This window comes from Triticum dicoccoides, chromosome 3A, assembly GCF_002162155.2.
Source record: "Triticum dicoccoides isolate Atlit2015 ecotype Zavitan chromosome 3A, WEW_v2.0, whole genome shotgun sequence".
NCBI classification, from domain to species: domain Eukaryota; kingdom Viridiplantae; phylum Streptophyta; class Magnoliopsida; order Poales; family Poaceae; genus Triticum; species Triticum dicoccoides.
This window is the reverse complement of record NC_041384.1, coordinates 512,647,700-512,668,531: the sequence shown is the minus strand read 5'-3', so window position 1 is coordinate 512,668,531 and position 20,832 is coordinate 512,647,700. Positions and strand designations below refer to the sequence as shown.

The following is a 20,832-nucleotide window of genomic DNA, read 5'->3' as shown; positions in this document are numbered from 1 at the left end:
CGACACGGAGCGGATCTGTACGGTGGGGTTGATACGTCTCCAACGTATCTATAATTTTTGATTGTTCCATGCTATTATATTATCTATTTTGGATGTTAATGGGCTTTATTTTACACTTTTATATTATTTTTGGGACTAACCTATTAACCGGAGGCCCAACCCAAATTGCTACTTTTTTTTTGCCTATTTCAGTGTTTCGTAGAAAAGGAATATCAAGCGGAGTCCAAACGGAATGAAACCTTCGGGAGCGTGATTTTTGGAACAAACGTGATCCAGGGGACTTGGAGTGGACGTCAAGAAACAATCGAGGAGGCCACGAGGCAGGGGGCGCGCCTACCCCCTGGGCATGCCCTCCACCCTCATGGGCCCCTCGTTGCTCCAGAGACCTACTTCTTCCTCCTATATATATTCATATACCCCGCAAACATCCAGGAGCACCACGAAACCCTATTTCCACCGCCGCAATCTTCTGTACCCAAGAGATCCCATCTTGGGGCCTTTTCCGGAGCTCCGCCGGAGGGGGCATCGATCACAGAGCGCCTCTACATCAACTCTATGGCCCCTCGGATGATGTGTGAGTAGTTTACCTCAGACCTTCGGGTCCATAGCTAGTAGCTAGATGGCTTCTTCTCTCTCTTTGGATCTCAATACATAGTTCTCCTCGATTCTCTTGGAGATCTATTCGATGTAACTCTTCTTTTTGCGGTGTGTTTGTCGAGATCCGATGAATTGTGGGTTCATGATCCAGATTATCTATGAACATTATTTGAATCTTCTCTGAATTCTTTTATGTATGATTGGTTTATCTTTGCAAGTCTCTTCGAATTATCAGTTTGGTTTGGCCTACTAGATTGATCTTTCTTGCAATGGAAGAAGTGCTTAGCTTTGGTTTCAATCTTGCGATGCTCGATCCCAGCGACAGAAAGGGAAACGACACATATTGTATTGTTGCCATCGAGGATAAAAAGATGGGGTTTATTTCATATTGCATGAGTTTATCCCTCTACATCATGTCATCTTGCTTAAGGCATTACTCTGTTCTTATGAACTTAATACTCTAGATGCATGCTGGATAGCGGTCGATGTGTGGAGTAATAGTAGTAGATGCAGGCAGGAGTCAGTCTACTTGTCGCGGATGTGATGCCTATATACATGATCGTGCCTAGATATTCTCATAATTATTTTCTTTTCTATCAATTGCTCGACAGTAATTTGTTCACCCACCGTAATACTTATGCTATCTTGAGAGAAACCACTAGTGAAACCTATGGCCCCCGGGTCTATTTTCCATCATACAAGTTTCCAATCTATTTTATTTTGCAATCTTTACTTTCAATCTATATCATAAAAATACCAAAAATATTTATCGTATTACTATTATCTCTATCAGATCTCACTCTTGCAAGTGGCCGTGAAGGGATTGACAACCCCTTAATTGCGCTGGTTGCGAGGTTCTTATTTGTTTGTGTAGGTATGAGGTGACTCGCCCGAGGTCTCCTACTGGATTGATACCTTGGTTTTCAAAAACTAAGGGAAATACTTACGCTGCTTTACTACACCACCCTTTTCAAGAGGTAGCAAGAAGGATTTCTGGCGCCGTTGTCGGGGAGATCTACGCCAAGTCAATAGATACCAAGTACCCATCACAACTCTTATCCTTCGCATTACATTATTTGCCATTTGCCTCTCGTTTTCCTCTCCTCCACTTCACCCTTACCGTTTTATTCGCCATCTTTTCCTTTCGCCCTCTCTTTCCGCTCGCCTCTTTTCTGCTTGCTTCGTCGTTATGGCTAGTCCTTTAGCCGCTCCTTTGTCACCCGAGAATGAAGTTCTCAATTTTAAACAAAGGGAGGAGAAAATCTAAAAGATGACTGGTACAGAATTTGCAATGCGCAAAATAGATCTACTAGGATGCAATCTACTTCCGTTCTTCATCGCAATTTTTATGTAGGCATCACTCCTTGGAATAGATGTATTCTTGATACCATTACCGGAGGAAATTTCTTGGGTAGCCATACTTTTGATTCTTATAATGCTATGAAAGATTTGTTTGGCCCACCACCTCTTTTGGTTAATGGAACTATTTTAACTTTGGAACATGTGATGCAACGACTTGAAATTATTGAAAATAAAGTTGCCACCATAGAGTTAATTGAAAATTTGGATAGAAAGATCCATAACCAAATTACCCAATACGGATCTAAGGTAGGAGTTGCTCTTAATTTTTTTTAAAGAAAAGGGACCTATGGTTAATGAAAAGATAGATCAAGATTCCACTAGAATTGATAAAATTGGGGATATTATTACAAACCTTGGGTCGGCCTTTTCTTCCGTGAAAAACACTCATCCTAATGCTAAGATTGCCAAATTGATGTATGTTCCTAAAAATAAGGGTGAAACTTCTAGTAAGGAAAATGCGGACCTCAAATCCATAAGTGTTCACCCCAATTTTCTCACTATCATTAAGGAACCTTTTGCTACAAATGATTTTCTCAATTTCGTGCCTAGGAGTTTGATAATTAATAAAAAGAAAGAAACTCCTAGGAGTTATAGGTGTCTTATTGAAGAATTGCCTACCAAAGATGGCAATATCTAGATCTATCTTCGCTTTTATGCCTAGCTAGGGGCGTTAAACGATAGCGCTTGTTGGGAGGTAACCCAATTTTATTTTTATTCCTTGCTTCTTGTTCCTGTTCAGTAATAAATAATTTATCTAGACTATGTTTTGGTTGTGTTTTTTGTGTTTAATTAGTTTTTGTGCCAAGTAGAACCGTTGGGAAGACTTGGGGAAAGTCTTTTTGATCTTGCTGTAAAAAACAGAAACTTTTAGCGCTCGCGAGAATTGCTGCCATTTTTTACCGGAGAGTGCTATTTAGTTAATTCTTTTTGAATATGATTAATAGAGAAATTCCTCACATACAGCAATTTATTTTAGAATTTTTGGGGTTCCAGAAGTATTTGAAACCTACAGATTACTACAGACTGTTCTGTTTTTGACTGATTCTGTTTTTCGTGTGTTGTTTGCTTATTTTGATGAATCTATGGCTAGTAATAGAGTTTATAAACCATAGAGAAGTTGGAATACAGTAGGTTTAACACCAATATAAATAAATAATGAGTTCATTACAGTACCTTGAAGTGGTGGTTTGTTTTCTTTTACTAACGGAGCTCACGAAGATTTTCTGTTAAGTTTTGTGTTGTGAAGTTTTCAAGTTTTGGATAAAGATTTGATGGATTATGGAACAAGGAGTGGCAAGAGCCTAAGCTTAGGGATTCTGAAGGCACCCAAAGGTAAAATACCAGGACACCAAAAAGCCTAAGCTTCGGTATGCCCCGGAAGGCATCCCCTCTTTCGTCTTCGTTCATCGGTAACTTTACTTGGAGCTATATTTTTATTCGTCACATGATATGTGTTTTGCTTGGAGCGTCTTGTATGATTTGAGTCTTTGCTTTCTAGTTTACCACAATCATCCTTGCTGTACACACCTTTTGAGAGAGACACACTTGAATTGGATTTTATTAGAATACTCTATGTACTCCACTTATATCTTTTGAGCTGTATAGTTTTCGCTCTAGTACTTCACTTATATATTTTAGAGCACAGTGGTGGTTTTATTTTATAGAAATAATTGATCTCTCATGCTTCACTTATATTATTTTTAGAGTCCTTTAGAACAACATGGCAATTTGATTTTAGGCATAATAAAAACTTTCATATAAGTGCATTGAATACTAAGAGAAGTTTGATGCTTGATGACTGTTTTGAGATATGGAGATAGTGATATCAAAGTTGTGCTAGTTGAGTAGTTGTGAATTTGAGGAATACTTGTGTTGAAGTTTGCAAGTCCCGTAGCATGCACGTATGGTAAACATTGTGTAACAAATTTGAAACATGAGGTGTTATTTGATTGTCTTCCTTATGAGTGGCGGGCGGGGACGAGCGATGGTCTTTTCCTACCAATCTATCCCCCTAGGAGCATGCGCGTAATACTTGGTTTTTGATGACTTGTAGATTTTTGCAATAAGTATGTGAGTTCTTTATGACTAATGTTGAGTCCATGGATTATACGCACTCTCACCCTTCCACCATTGCTAGCCTCTTCGGTACCGTGCATTGCCCTTTCTCACCTTGAGAGTTGGTGCAAACTTCGCCGGTGCATCCATACCCCGTGATATGATATGCTCTATCACACATAAACCTCCTTATATCTTCCTCAAAACAGCCACCATACCTACCTATTATAGCATTTCCATAGCCATTCCGAGATATATTGCCATGCAACTTTCCACCATTCCGTTTATTATGACACGCATCATCATTGTCATATTGCCTTGCATGATCATGTACTTGACACCGTATTTGTGGCAAAGCCACCATTCATAATTCTTTCATACATGTCACTCATGAGTCATTGCACATCCCGGTACACCGTCGGAGGCATTCATATAGAGTCATATCTTGTTCTAGTATCAAGTTGTAATCATTGAGTTGTAAATAAATAGAAGTGTGATGATCATCAGTAATAGAGCATTGTCCCATAAAAAAGAAAAAAAGGCCAAATAAAAAAAAGGCCCAAAAAATTAAAAAAGGGGGCAATGCTACTATCCTTTTTCCACACTTGTGCTTCAAAGTAGCACCATGATATTTATGATAGAGTGTCTCTTGTTTTGTCATTTTCATATACTAGTGCGAATTTTTCATTATAGAACTTGGCTTGTATATTCCAACAATGGGCCTCCTCAAGTGCCCTAGGTCTTCGTGAGCAAGCAAGTTGGATGCACACCCACTTAGTTTCTTTTGTTGAGCTTTCATACATTTATAGCTCTAGTGCATCCATTGCATGGCAATCCCTACTCCTTGCATTGACATCAATTGATGGGCATCTCCCTAGCCCATTGATTAGCTGCGTCGATGTGAGACTTTCTCCTTTTTTTTCTTTCCTCATAACCCCCTTCATTATATTCTATTCCACCCATAGTGCTATATCCATGGCTCACGCTCATGTATTGCGTGAAAGTTGAAAAAAGTTTGAGATTACTAAAGTATGAAACAATTGCTTGGCTTGTCATCGAGGTTGTGCATGATGAGAGCATTCTTGTGTGACGAAAATGGAGCATGACCAAACTATATGATTTTGTAGGGAAGAACTTTCTTTGGCCATGTTATTTTGAGAAGACATGATTGCTTAGTTAGTATGCTTGAAGTATTATTATTTTTATGTCAATATTAAAATTTTATCTTGAATCTTTCGGATGTGAACACTCATGCCACAATAAAGAAAAAATACATTGAGAAATATGTTAGGAAGCATTCCACATCAAAAATTCTGTTTTTATCATTTACCTACTCGAGGACGAGCAGGAATTAAGTTTGAGGATGCTTGATACGTCTCCAACGTATCTATAATTTTTGATTGTTCTATGATATTATATTATCTGTTTTGGATGTTAATGGGCTTTATTTTATACTTTTATATTATTTTTGGGACTAACCTGTTGACCGGAGGCCCAACCCAAATTGTTGTTTTTTTGTCTATTTCAGTGTTTCGTAGAAAAGGAATATCAAACGGAGTCCAAACGGAATGAAACCTTCGGGAGCGTGATTTTTTGGAACAAACATGATCCATGGGACTTGGAGTGGACGTCAAGAAACAATCGAGGAGGCAACGAGGCAGGGGGCGCGCCTACCCCCTGGGCGCGCCCTCCACCCTCATGGGCCCCTCGTTGCTCCACCGACCTACTTCTTCCTCCTATATATATATATATATATATATATATATATATATATATATATATATATTCATATACCCCGCAAACATCCAGGAGCACCACGAAACCCTACGTCCACTGTCGCAACCTTCTGTACCCAAGAGATCCCATCTTGGGGCCTTTTCCGGAGCTCCGCCGGAGGGGGCATCGATCACGGAGGACCTCTACATCAACTCCATGGCCCCTCCGATGATGTGTGAGTAGTTTACCTCAGACCTTCGGGTCCATAGCTAGATGGCTTCTTCTCTCTCTTTGGATCTCAATACAAAGTTCTCCTCGATTCTCTTTGAAATCTATTCGATGTAACTCTTCTTTTTGCGTTGTGTTTGTCAAGATCTGATGAATTGTGGGTTTATGATCCAGATTATCTATGAACAATATTTGGATCTTCTCTGAATTCTTTTATGTATGATTGGTTTATCTTTGCAAGTCTCTTCGAATTATCAGTTTTGTTTGGCCTACTAGATTGATCTTTCTTGCAATGGGAGAAGTGCTTAGCTTTGGGTTCAATCTTGTGGTGCTCGATCCCAGTGACAAAAAGGGAAACGACACGTATTGTATTGTTGCCATCGAGGATAAAAAGATGGGGTTTATATCATATTGCATGAGTTTATCCCTCTACATCATGTCATCTTGCTTAAGGCGTTACTCTGTTCTTATGACCTTAATACTCTAGATGCATGCTGGATAGCGGTCGATGTGTGGAGTAATAGTAATAGATGCAGGCAGGAGTCGGTCTACTTGTCACGGACGTGATGCCTATACACATGATCGTGCCTAGATATTCTCATAATTATTCGCTTTTGTATCAATTGCTCGACAATAATTTGTTCACCCACCGTAATACTTATGCTATCTTGAGAGAAGCCACTAGTGAAACCTATGCCCCCCGGGTCTATTTTCCATCATACAAGTTTCCAATCTATTTTATTTTGTAATCTTTACTTTCAATCTATATCATAAAAATACCAAAAATATTTATCTTATTATTATTATCTCTATCAGATCTCACTCTTGCAAGTGGTCGTGAAGGGATTGACAACCCCTTTATCGCGTTGGTTGCGAGGTTCTTATTTGTTTGTGTAGGTACGAGATGACTCGCGCGTGGTCTCCTACTCGATTGATACCTTGGTTCTCAAAAACTGAGGGAAATACTTACACTGCTTTACTGCACCACCCTTTCCTCTTCAAGGGAAAACCAACGCAGTGCTCAAGAGGTAGCAGGGGTCAAGCAGGATGACGGTGGCTCAGCTCCAGTGGCTCCGGTCGGTGGTGAGATCCAGGGCAGCGGTGGCGGTTCCCTGTGGCAACAGAGGAAGGGAAAGAGCTGGTGAGGGGAGGAAGGGAAAGGGAACAGAGAGAGAGGGGTCAAGCGGCAGCACGACCTGGCCGGAGGTGGTCGCCGGCGGCGACTCCGGTGAGTCGATGGGCGCGAGGGGGTGTGGTGAGGAGGAAGCACTCGGGTGGGGGTTCGAGCGACGGGAGAAGCGGGTAGCGGCGCGGTTCGGCCGCAAATGGGATTCTAGGGCCCCGATCTGGGTCCTGGCGGGCCGCGCGGCGGCGCAGGGGCGTGGGGAGGCGCTGGGGACAGGTGGCGCGACGCGATAGGCCCAGGGTGGTGGCGGCGGCTAGCGAATGGCGGCGTGCCAAGTGGCGGCGGGGAAGCGGGCAGACGCGGAAATTGAGGAGGGTAGGTGGATGGAGGTAGGTGGAGACTAGGGGATGTCAAATTTGGAAGGAGGGTGTCCATATATAGCAAAGATTGCTAGGGTTTGGGTCTAGGGGTTGTTTCTGGACCCTCCGATGCTGATCGGACGCTTCCGGTCGGAGGGGGGATAGGTGATAACCCACAAGTATAGGGGATCGCAACAGCTTTTGAGGGTAGAGTATTCAACCCAAATTTATTGATTCGACACAAGGGGAGCCAAAGAATATTCTCAAGTATTAGCAGCTGAGTTGTCAATTCAACTACACCTGGAAACTTAGTATCTGCAGCAAAGTGTTTAGCAGCAAAGTAATATGATAGTGGTGGTAACGGTAACACAAGAGTAATGAAAGCAAAGTAATATTTTTGGTATTATGTAGTGATTGTAACAATAGCAACGGGAAAGTAAATAAGTGTAAACCAGTATATGGAAAGCTCGTAGGCATCGGATCAGTGATGGATAATTATGCCAGATGTGGTTCATCATGTAACAGTCATAACATAGGGTGACACAGAACTAGCTCCAATTCATCAATGTAATGTAGGCATGTATTCTGAATATAGTCATACGTGCTTATGGAAAAGAACTTGCATGACATCTTTTGTCCTACCCTCCCATGGCAGCGGGGTCCTAATGGAAACTAAGGGATATTAAGGCCTCCTTTTAATAGAGAACCGGAACAAAGCATTAGCACATAGTGAATACATGAACTCCTCAAACTACGGTCATCACCGGTAAGTATCCCGATTATTGTCACTTCGGGGTTAACGGATCATAACACATAATAGGTGACTATAGACTTGCAAGGTAGGCTCAAGAACTCTCATATATTGATGAAAACATAATAGGTTCAGATCTGAAATCATGGCACTCGGGCCCTAGTGACAAGCATTAAGCATAGAAAAGTCATAGCAACATCAATCTCAGAACATAGTGGATACTAGGGATCAAACCCTAACAAAACTAACTCGATTACATGGTAAATCTCATCCAACCCATCACCGTCCAGCAAGCCTACGATGGAATTACTCACGCACGGCGGTGAGTATCATGAAATTGGTGATGGAGGATGGTTGATGATGATGATGGCGACAAATCCCCCTCTCCTGAGCCCCGAACAGACTCCAGATCAGCCCTCCCGAGAGGTTTTAGGGCTTGGCGGCGGCTCCGTATCGTAAAACGCGATGAAATCTTCTCTTCTATTTTTTTCTCCCCGAAAGCAAATATATAGAGTTGGAGTTGGAGTCGGGAGGTCTCCAGGGGGCCCACGAGGTAGGGGGGCGCGCCCTAGGGGGGGGGGCGCCCCCCACCCTCGTGGACAGGGTGTGGCCCCCCTGGTCTTCATCTTTGGCGAGGATTATTTATTATTTATTGTAAGATATTCCGTGGAGTCTCAGGTCATCCCGAGAACTTTTGTTTTCTGCACATAAAACAACATCATGGCAGTTCTGCTGAAAACAACGTCAATCCTGGTTAGTTCCATTCAAATCATACAAGTTAGAGTCCAAAACAAGGGCAAAAGTGTTTGGAAAAGTAGATACGACGGAGACGTATCAGTAGGTAGGTGGGCTCGATGGGCTGTGAAGAAGGGCTTGGACTGAGAGGAGAGAAGAGAAAGCGGCCCGACATGGGTTTTCGGAGACCGAAAACGTCCGACCATTGACTGACTATAATGTCGTTATATGTTTAACGGTTGGGCTATAAAACGAACTCCAAATGCGATGAAACTTGGCAGGCGGCCTACTCACGACATAACGACACCGAATGCCAACTTTCGTCCCATTCCGAGAACATTTTTATGCCACTTATAAAATAAGATTTCAGATGTGCCGCGGGCGCGTGCAAGTGTGTCTGGGCTCAGAACGGACAACAGACAGAACTGGGGGAACCCGGACGGATGCAAGTTTGAAAACATGATGATGCAATGCACATGATGACATGACAAAATGCAACACGCAAGTGAATGATATGGCAACACCGCACATAACTGGAAGACACCTGGCGCAACGGTCTCGGGGCATTACAGGACTGCACAAACATGCATGACTTCAAACATTGTTAACTTTTGCATCCCGACTCGAAATTCAGTGTTTTTTTGGAAAGCTTATCGGCTTGCTCATTTTGAACCAAGTTGTAGATCGAGCAGCAAATAGCTAAAGGTTTTGGTCCAGAGGTAAGAAGATCTGTTGGTTGAAAATCCCATGTTCTGTCATACATAAGTTTTCTCTTTTCGATTGAGTATGATTCCACATCGGAATGGCACCTTTCAAGCACTCTACGAGAACCTTAATCTTACCCTGATTTGTTGGGTTTGCCACGTATCAAATGACAGGCTAAGATTAGACTAGATTTGTTAAAGACCACTCACTATAGCCAGTCGACACGTTTTTTCCTTGGTGCAATAAGAAACCATCTTCCACACAATTGGATTCCCCTTCAAATTCCCTATGAGTTGGAGCTGGTGTAGAATTTGAGTCCAAATCCAAGTCAAAAGGTGTTGCGTCACCTCCACTTCCGCCCATGTGCCTTGTACGACCTAAGGTTTGGTTTTAGCTGGCTTGGGACATGCATCCACCTCTTTGGCGCTACCTCTTAGTCCTACATACTAAGAATTTTAGGCCCGTAAGGGTTCCTTTTTTCTGGATTTTTTGAACTTTTTTTACAGCCCTTATAAACGTGACGCGTGTTGCTGTTGTGGTTTACTGACTGCCCTCTACCGCTTTGACTATTTGCATTGTGTGCACGTGTGTTTCATGGGCTTTGACGATCTAAAATATCTTGAGGTCTAGCCCACCAGTCACCGCTAACCTCTCCACTCCTGCTTTCTCGTCATGATTCTGGAACTCTCATGCGGTGCCAGCTCAACCCCATCGCCAGCCAATCTGTCATCCATGCACCATGCCACGTGCAGTACCAGCGTGCCTATAAAAAGGCCCCCCCTTCACACCTCGCCCATACGTCCCATGGCCGATGAATCCCACCAGCAAAGCCCACACCAGCCACTGCCTCGCCGGAGACCAAACCACCGGCCTTCATATTCCTTCCCTGTGTCAAATCCTGTATCCTGTCGGATTACTACACATCCCTTCTTGGCACTGCCTTCCAACCCTCCTGGTCCTTCTCACTTCCAGACCTCTATCCCACGCCCATCCCTCAACTCCGCTCTTTGGATGATCCCTTTACTGACGAAGAAATCTCCCATGCCTTCCTCTCCATGTATAAAAATGCCAGCCCCGGCCCGGACGGCTTTGGGCCAGGGTTTTACAGAAAATTCTGGCATACTCTCAAAGTAAAAACCAAGCACTTCTTCCCTGAATTTCATGCCCAAACGACCGATATCTCCTGTCTCAACAGGGCCCTCATTGTCCTTATCCCTAAGCATAATGAGGCTCGATCCCCTGCAGACTTCAGACCAATCTCCCTCCAAAACTGCCCTATAAAAGGAGTTGCAAAACTCCTTACTAACCGTCTAAAGGAACTCATTCCCCTCCTGGTTCATGCGGACCAAATGGGGTTTCTGTTAGGACGAAACATCTTAGAAAACTTTCTCTATGCGGCCGACATCCTCCACTGCTGCACTAAAAGAAAAGCCCCCACCCTCATCGTAAAACTTGACTTCAGGAAAGCCTTTGACTCTGTCTGTTGGTCCTCCCTCCTTCACACTTTGCAGGTTAGACGGTTCCCCCCTCGTTGGTGCGCTTGGATCCAGTCTCTCCTAAACACGGGTTCCACGGCAGTCATGCTTAATGGCATCCCCGGAAGATGGATTCAATGTAAGAATGGCCTCCGGCAGGGTGATCCTCTCTCGCCCTACCTCTTTATCATCATTGCAGATATACTGCAACAATTGATCATCAAGGCCTTTCAAAGGGGTCAACTTCGTCATCCTCTTTGCCCCAACCTCCCCTCCCCCGTTCTTCAGTATGCCGACGACATGCTCATCATCGTCCAGGCCACTCCTATTGCCGCCAAACATCTAAAAGATATCCTAGATAGTTTTGCTGCTGCCACCGGCCTACAAATTAATTTCACCAAGACTACCTTCATCCCCCTTAACGTCAATCCCGATGATGCTGCTCAAATGGCCTCCGATCTTGCTACCAACATCTCCTCCTTCCCGCAAACCTACCTCGGCCTCCCTCTCTCCCCCTACAAGCTTCCACCTTCGGCCTTTCAACCTGTCATTGACCGTTGCGATAGTTACCTCGCTGGTTGGTGCGCTCTGCTACTCTCTCGTGGTGGCAAACTTGTTCTCCTCTCGGCAGTCCTTGACAGTCTTCCTACCTACTTTATGCTTTGCTTCTCCCTCCCTATCAAGGTTATCGAGGCGATCGACAAGCGTAGACGAACCTTCTTCTGGTCCAACGAGGATACGTGCTCAGGGGCAAAATGCCTGGTTGCATGGGATAAAGTCTGCTCCCCTAGGAATGCAGGTGGTCTGGGTGTCAAAAACCTTCGCACTCAAAACTTTTGCTTACTGCTGAAATTTGCTTACAAATTCCTTCACTCCTCTAACCTTCCCTGGAAGGACTGGGTCCTGCATCACTCACCACTCCACATAGGCCATGCTAAGAACAACTCCTTTCTGGCCAAAACAATTTTTAAGCATTTGCATTGTTTGAGAGAGATTTCACAGTGTGTAGTCGGAGATGGTTGCTCCACCTTTTTTTGGTTAGATCATTGGCTAAAGCTGGAGCCTCTGGCTTTAGTCTTTCCTGCTCTTTTCTCCCACCATACAAACCCAAATGCCATGGTTGCCACCATATTGCAGGATGGGATCGAGCTTGCTCTTTGTAATCGGCTAACCTCTACTGCGGTCGCAGAACTTGCTTCTCTAAACTTGTTGTTGCAGGGATGTGTACTTTCTCAGGCCCCGGATAATCGTTGCTTGCTCAACGGTACTGCCTTCTCCACTCGTGGAGCATATGCAGCTCTCTCTGATCAGCTGGATGATCCGGCTCTTGCTGTCATTTGGGATTCGATGGTGCCCAAAAAAGTTATAATTTTTGGGTGGCTGTTCTACCTCAACCGCCTCAACACTCGGAAGAATCTGCACAAAAAACATATTTTGGACCATGTTTCTTGCCCAAGGTGTGGGCATCTAGTGGAGGACCGCGACCACCTCTTCTTCTCCTGCCCGGCTGCCAGAAGAATCTGGCGCGCAACAGGTATCCGGCCTAGGGCCACGCCGATCAGCGAGTTCTTCAACACTGCTCCCCCCGCTCTGCTCCCTTCTTCAGTTCGGCCCTTCATGCTCCTCCTCGTCCTCTGGAAAATCTGGGATGCAAGAAACAAAAAGGTTTTCCAAGGGCTGGATATTGATGCTTCTGTTTCTATTAGAGATATCCTTGATGATTTGATACTCTGGATGCATCGGCTTAAGTCTGAAACTCTAAAGGGACATGCTAGCTTGTGGCGTGATTTCCTCTCCTCACACAATTTGTGAACTCTGTAACTCTTGCTTGACTTTTGAAATATATTCAGGTGGGGAGTCTTTCCCCCTTGACCATTTCAAAAAAAAATATTCCTTCCCTGCGTCGGTACCCATCTCCATCCATGCAGCAGAGATTTGGACGGCGGCGGCGACGGCGGCGGCAAAGAGAACACGGCCAGCCCAGGTCGCATGGGGTGGTGGCTCGACATGGGATGCAATAGTCATTGGCGCCCTCCACATCCACCGGTACGTCTTGCACGCGCATGCCCCCGCCCCCGCCCCCGCTACAGCCGGCGACCTCCACATGCCGGAGTACGATGGCAGCAACGATGGACTACTTCGACGCCCACCAACTGTTCGACCTGATTCCAAGACGGCTGCAAGGTAAATTGACTTCAGTTCAGTCTAGACATTGCTTTGCTATACTCCTTATTTTGTGTTCTTTTAAAATATTGGATTTTTACCATAAACAATTTTCTAGGCATGTACTACAGATCGGTGCCAATTTACCCTTTTGCTATTTATCGGTGCCCTTCGTTCTTCTTTTTGGTCATGTTTATGTCTTTTGTTTCAGTTCTGGCCCACCATAATCTGTGCTATATAGTAATTTTGTATGTTTGTATTGCCTAAAAGATTTAGCCTCTGTGATGCATGCACAATGATGGTAACCGAGCTAGGGCAGGTCGTTGGCTGATTGATATGGTGCAGCGAGTAGCTGTGCAGAGTTTGATATGGTCTACCTCAATAATAAGCGTGCTTGTACATATCAATTTACCTTTTCTATTTTCATGAACTGAATCCTTGAATTGATTAATATTGTTACAAGTTCAGTTCTGTGATATAGAAAAAGAAAAAGATATATTATTCTTCTCCCTCCCTCCTCCTCTTCATTCTTTCCACATCTTACCTGTCTGTAGTTTAGTTTCAGGTTATCAAAGCATCTATAACACAGTTCTGGTCTGTCCTGATCTCTAATTAAAGAGAGGCTGAGTGAAAGTTCACTCTTGGTGGGTGCTGCACTAAAAAAAAAATTATGGGACTTCCCTTGTATATTCCAAGAGCTTAATGTTTTGATGTGTATCTGGCACTTCCATTCTCATGTTAAGTTTCCATTTAGGTATTGTACATATTTTATGATTCCATCTTTCTCACTTTGGTATTTCCACAAGATCTGGATAGCCAATCATGTAGCTGTAAGTTTATAAATTGTTGTTCACATGAATTTTACCAATTGAGCTATAGTGAATGATGGTTTCATTCTAAGTTTTTTATTCCAATATATATGATCTGATAAAAGAGTACTATCTCAAGTTTAGTCTACACACATCTTGTGATAGGACCAGTGTATGATATTCAGAATATCCTGTCTATGTAAGATTTTTTCCGTGAAAAGTACATCAGCAAAGGATGGCGTCCATTGCAATCTGTATGTTATTTCGATTGGAACCTCGAATAACAAGACATTGTCAGGGTTCACAGAACACCACCTTAACACATCAGAAATACATAGCAAATATTTCATCAAAAATGAAGCTCTGTTATCACAAATTCCAATTGACCATATTGAGATCAATAAAAGTAGCATAACTGATTAACTTGATACTGTTGAAGGGATAAGTTCGTGTGTGGTGCGGCATGACACCTCCACTTCATTCATGCTTTTGACATATGCCAAATACTAACAAGCAGGTACTATTTTTTCCTCCCATATTTGTGGTTTGTCTACTGGCTAATGCCTATATGACATCTAGTGCAATGACAATGATGTTTCTCTGAATTTTCTAATCTCACTTGTGTATACAGGAATTTGGGTTGATTATTTGTAAGAGATAACCAGATGAAAATGGCTTACATGATTGGGTACGACCGATACCTACTGAAGCATTCGTCTGTACATGATCTGCTTTTGTCTATGATTCATCAGATTTGTTCTCAACTCTACTTTTTTTTGAGGAACTATGAGGTGCTCTGCTTTTTCATCAAGGGGAGAAGAACATGTACGAGTAGAAAGGAAAGGGTATAATGTTTGCACAAGGCAGGGGAAACCGTACAGGCAATCATCTAAGACTATGTCTCCTTTGCCTCATACAGGAGGCAAATATTCTCTTTGACCACGTTATTAATGTCAATAGCCGAGCATGTTTGATGCGGAAATTACCTGCTTATGTTTTTTGTTCACTGCCTCATTAGTACTATAACAATTAGTGCTTACAATTTTTTAACCCGAAGTATTCACAATTCTAGGTGAATTTGTGCCTTCTCCATGTTATTTGTTGAATTTTTATATGTTCCCTTTTGTTATCTCTTGTTGCTAGAGCTTTACCATGTGGAGCCGTCTAAGTTATCAGTGTCCAAATCCTTGTTCTCTGAACAATATTATCCGCTGCCTCACGCATATGAATATCAGGGCTTTGCTTAGATAGACTGAACATCAATTGATTTGGAATTGGTATAGTATAGATCTGCAAGTTTTATTTAACCTCTGACCGATGTATATATTTGTGTGGCATTTTCATTTGTTGAATACTTTACTTTGTTGGATTTTGGAATGTTCAGCCCTGAAGTAGTGTTGATTATAGCCGTCATTCTGACGTGTTTAATTTTGTTCTTTCTTTCTCACGATAGTTATGTTTTTTTTCCTTCTTTGCCAAAAAACATTGTTGTTCTCCAGGGAGGAAATGTATCATCAATGATGCTACTTGTTGATATCACGAGATGAAGAAAAGATTGCATCGCTGATAGCTTCTTTTTTCTGAATGGTAGAACTGTAGATATAACATACTCGGTGTAAAACTTAATGATGACCCTTTGTCCTTCTTGATACTTTCATAAGTGAGTCCGAACACTGAGATCGTATGTGCTAATACTTGTGCAGCAGAGTATGGTCTCATGGAGATACACATTTTTTTATAAGTGATGTGTTACATTTCTGAAAGGTCTTTGGCCCAGTTCATGCCCATCAATTTGAGTTAATATGTGGAAATTCAGTTATAAATATTGCGTTCATATGTGAAAGGAAAGAACATGTCCCACCAAAAGATCAGTCCAACGACTCCCAAGATATTCAGTGAGCATCACTACAATCGTCAGACATGCAATTTCTCCATGAAGCTCTAAGTTTTGGTCTCTGGCAACGATCCTTGAGCACTGTGGAGCAGCTTCTCCATCCAGCCTCATGTTTTCGTCTTCAGCAGGGATCAATGAAGTTTGTAGTATATTTTTAGGCTGTGTATATGGTGCTTTGAGTTCTCTCGTGTTTGCATTTATTTTTAGGTACTCGGTTTTTAGCAAAAGTACCGCCAAAGATGCATATTAGCACACTAAGAGAGCGCATTTTAATCATATGTTCCTCTTGTTTCTTCTTGATGCTATTTTATTCAGTAATAATTTTATCCAAATATAAGATGTAGGGACATAAACATATAGGCCCCACATCCCATGAGGTACCCGTCGGCCTGCCTTGGCTCCGTCAAGTGAGGAGTTGATATGCATGTATAGGTTTTAACTGGCTGGGGTCAACAGTAATTCTGAACTTAAGCTCCAGTCGGAGATCTGTGATTCTTCTTCATCGAAAGAAGAAACGTCTTTTTTGTCATCCATGTCTACATACATGCATGCCTGCAAAAGGAAACATAATCTCTACGTTATGTTACATTCAGGACAATGCATTTTATCCCAATTCCGCACTTCTAAAAATGTTGATTTTAAATCAAGGGATGTAATTGCAAATGATGAAATCCAAGTAGAAAATAGACATATTGAACTTTATTTTAACTGATGCTTCTCTTCTTTGTTTTGCCTTTCTTTTCCTTTCCTTTACAGGTAGCTGCCCTATTCAGGGAGTAGGTTTTTTCCCATGAAAGTTATGTCCTTTCCCTGTTAATTGTACAGCATTTCTTTCTTATGAACAACACGGAGATCATCTATACGGGCAACAGATGCACAAGAGCTAGCCATCGCATTGTACCACCTCATCGCTGAGGCCAACCCTGTCGGCTGCCGGCAGGTCCAGGCTGCAGCTCTAGGTGCACTCTACAGAAAGCAAATCTAACTATACAGTGTAGTGATAGTATCTGGACACCGTTGCATCGATGTCTAAATTTATGCAAGACAATCAGTCAATAAATAAATAGTTGGGAAGTTTCTCCTTCCTATCGAGGCGTCCATAGTTGCCACAGAGGCAAATTCAACTGGAGGATCAACATCTCACGTGTAAGAAAAGAACAAGAGCTTTGCAATTTTGTACCCGGTTAGCCACTATCATCACCTATTATAGATCGCTTATGCATGTATCAATTGGACGTACCTTTTTCTTGTATGAACTACTTTGCAACTAATCAAGTCTTCAGATGACTTACCAAACATTACCAACAACCAAATAGCTTATCAATCCATGTGGCGCGGTGTGCCGCCACGCACTACCCGCTAGTAAGTAAACTGTAAACATATCGCATACCCTTTTCTTTGGGTCTAAAAGTTAACCATCGCTGCAACTGTGGACCCCCCACCCCTCCCCCCCAAAAAAACCCTTTCGTTCATACTTCATTTATATATACTTGCAATATTCATATTGCTTTTATCATAGTTCTTGCATGTTCTTCGATTGCTTGTAGGGACTAGACCTTCGTGGGTCAGGCTGACCATGCTTTCGACATTGTCGATAACTCTAGGAGATTAGTTTAACGACTACTAGGGCACAACGTCGTCGCACATTTGTAGTTGGATCGTCAAAGTCGTTCTTCGACTAAGTCGACAGAATGAGATTCTCATCGAAAGATTGGAACACCCAATTATCCAGGCGAAGACCACTTTCGGAACCCCAACTTTTATTTGTGCATTAACCATATAGTCACGATATTTGGATTACTTTTATCACAATTTTTGCTTGTTCTTCAATTGTTGCATGAAATAAACCTTTGTGGTGAGACTGACCATGGATGTTTCCAGCATTCTCAGTAATTTCTAAGAGATTGATTTAGCGATTGCTAAGGTGTACTGTCGTCAAACATTTGTAGTCGGATTGTCAAAGCTGTTCTCCACCCAAATCGACAGAGTGTGATTCTCATCGAAAGACAGAACACCCTTGCCCCTACCACATTGGCCACATTGGCTCGTTTTATTTTCCAGCCTTCTTCTTTTTCTCTCTTTGTGTCTCGAGTTGGTCTTGATATTGTGATGTTGCAGAGGCTAGATGTATTTGGTATCATCCTAATATTAATATATTACGCTTTGTCGAATATTTTACATAAAATGGTTAATTAGATAAATGCCACTTCAATTATGGTGGTTCATAAAAATACCACTGTAATTTCCAAACTTTGAAAAATACCATTACAATTTTTTGCAAACTTTGAAAAACGCCACTCCAGACTTCGAAAAATGCCACTAAAAATGGCATGAAATGGCATTTTTTAAAATTTGAAAATTACAGTGACATTTCTCGGAATCGTTAGATTTGGAGTGGCATTTATCAAATTAACCCTAAAATCTACAAGGAACAAAACACTACATGCAAAGGCCATTGTGGTGGCAAATATCCTCTCTAGCAAGATAGGAAACGTCCCCTACCTCTACCTGAAGGGAGGCATTCCAATAAATGTGACGGTTTCACTTCTTCTACACATTTCATTCCACACATTTCAAAGAACATACATGAAAACTTTGCTGGAAATATTTCGCCTCCACAAAACGAGATGCTCTTTGTTCTTATTCTCCTCCACTTCTCCAGGGAGGAAAGATCCAGCGCCGGCACGCTTGCACAACATATTATTCCTCGAACCGTAACAGCCGGGCATCTAAGTGAAGATGGATCAGAATTCGGGGCGTTAACTAACTGTATCAAAAACCATATCTCAAGAAAAAGATTCAGAAGTCCTGGTATCACTAAGTAATCATGAAAACGGCTTCAGTACCCATTCACGTGTTCATGTAACATATAAACATCATTTTATTCAGTATACGAATCTCAACTCCTTGAACTACGTATAACAACTAGAGTATCACACAACGAACATAAGTACATAACCATCCATGACAGCACGAACACAACGTCCCGGTCCGATTCGTATGCCATCTCAGAGCACCAGAGCACCTAAAAACCCCACGACAATGCCGACGACTATCACGTCCAAGTCCAACCGTGCCGCGCTCGCCGTCGGCGGTGGCGCCTTCAGCGAGCTGCGCGACATCCCCTCCTCACCAGGGCTCATGTCCGGGGCTTCCGCGTGCTCTGGCGCCGAGGCCCAGAGCGGAGGCGATCCGGGCGCCGGTGCGAGCTCCCACTCCTGGGGCCGAGGCGCCATCACGACGACGTACAGCTTCTTGCCCTTCTGGCACCAGTCCTCATCGCCGCTGATGAAGAAGAAGGCACCCGACCGGTCGAACCGGAACTCCGGGCGGCCACCGGCGTCCTCTAGCCGGCGGACAGGGCTGCGCGTGTTGCACGCGTGGAAGTCCGGCTCGGTCACCAGCAGCACCGAGTCCGCGCCCTCGCCCTCGCCGCGCGCAAACACTGCGAGCCAAGAAACATGCATGTACGATTTACACTTCGATTCATGATGAGGATATCGACGAGGAGGAGGTCTTGTACCACGTACCGATGGTGTCGTTGATCTGAAACCGGTTGCGCTCGGCCCAGTGGTTGTAGCTCTCGGCGGGGTCGACGACCCAGCCGTCGCGGCCGCCGGCGTAGAAGACGTACGCCCCCGACGAGGAAACCATGGCCGTGAGGCCCACAGCGAGCAGAAGCCACTTCCTACAGTCCGCCATGGCGTTGATCTCAGTTGATCAGCGTGGCGTATACGTGGTTAGGGCTGAGCGCCGCTAAACAGAGAACTCCGGGAAGTGATAGATATGGTAGGAGAGGCGGGATTGGATGCCTATATAGGCACGCTGGATGTGGCTGCTGACCTATGGTGGAACAGGTGTAGGCTCCCAAGAAACCCTCATCTATGACTACGCATGGAACCAACGGGAGCGCACCGCTTCGTTGAATCACTTGCTGTCAAGCTGGATTTTCTTGCGGCGCTCGGTTCGCCGTACGCGCGGACGCGACCGCGGGAAATCGGTGGAGACTGAACAATCTAGCTTTTCCTTCTCTTTGCTTTTGAATTTCGCTACAAATTTGATGGCATATATTGTTGCAAGCATAGCAATTTTTTCAGCAAGCATGGCAAAGATTTTCCGTGCTCAGTTTTTTGCCGGGATTTGCCTTGTTTACTAAATAAAATTGTCATACTCGCGACAACATAATTTATCATTTTAAACGCCAGATTTGTCATACTTAAAAATCCGACGCCAGATTTTTAACATTCCCGTTTTTCTTTCCAATGATAGTGGGTTAATTTTCTTTTTTCTCTTTGCACATTCAAACTTTAGATCGTCTCCGACAGTACCTCCTAAAATAGAGCCCCTAAACAATGTTTTGGGCAATTCTTAAGTCTTAATATAAGGACACCTTAACGGCAACTACCGCCATGCTGCCAGGGATGACACTACCACTCGGCCCATGCTGCAGTGGTGACAGAGCGCGGCGGGTGAGAAACCATCATCAGGGTGGCCGGGATGGCTTGTTGCCGCTCGGCACACGCCGGGATGGCAGCGACAACGCTCGGCTGCTCGACCCACGTCGGAGCCCTCCGGTGTCATGGACTAATCGGCATAGGATGAGCTCCTTGTTGCCCTCTGCCTCTTGAAGCTCCCAATCAATGTCATCGAACTCCCACCCGGACATGGCGACAGATGGAGCTAGAGTTTGGGTGGAGTAGAGAGGACACGACAGGTTGGAGTGGAGAGGAAGAGTGAGGACCACACGAGGTACTTGTGGGGTTTGGGATGGGCCTTGGATGTCAATCCGGTGTGGTGGACAATAGGCATATACTGGCTACCCCATTTCTCCCTCACATATGGGTTGGGTTTTTTTTG

General features: G+C 43.6%; 1 protein-coding gene across 1 annotated transcript; it reads right to left on the bottom strand.

Moving 5' to 3' along the window:
• Positions 1–18,983: 18,983 nt before the first annotated feature.
• On the bottom strand, positions 18,984–19,677 carry LOC119271865 (early nodulin-like protein 1). Its single transcript, XM_037553522.1, has 2 exons — positions 19,506–19,677; positions 18,984–19,420 (listed from the first exon to the last, which is right to left on the bottom strand). Exons 1-2 carry the CDS (start codon positions 19,675–19,677, stop codon positions 18,984–18,986), a joined length of 609 nt encoding a protein of 202 aa, XP_037409419.1.
• Between the last annotated feature and the right edge of the window lie 1,155 nt (positions 19,678–20,832).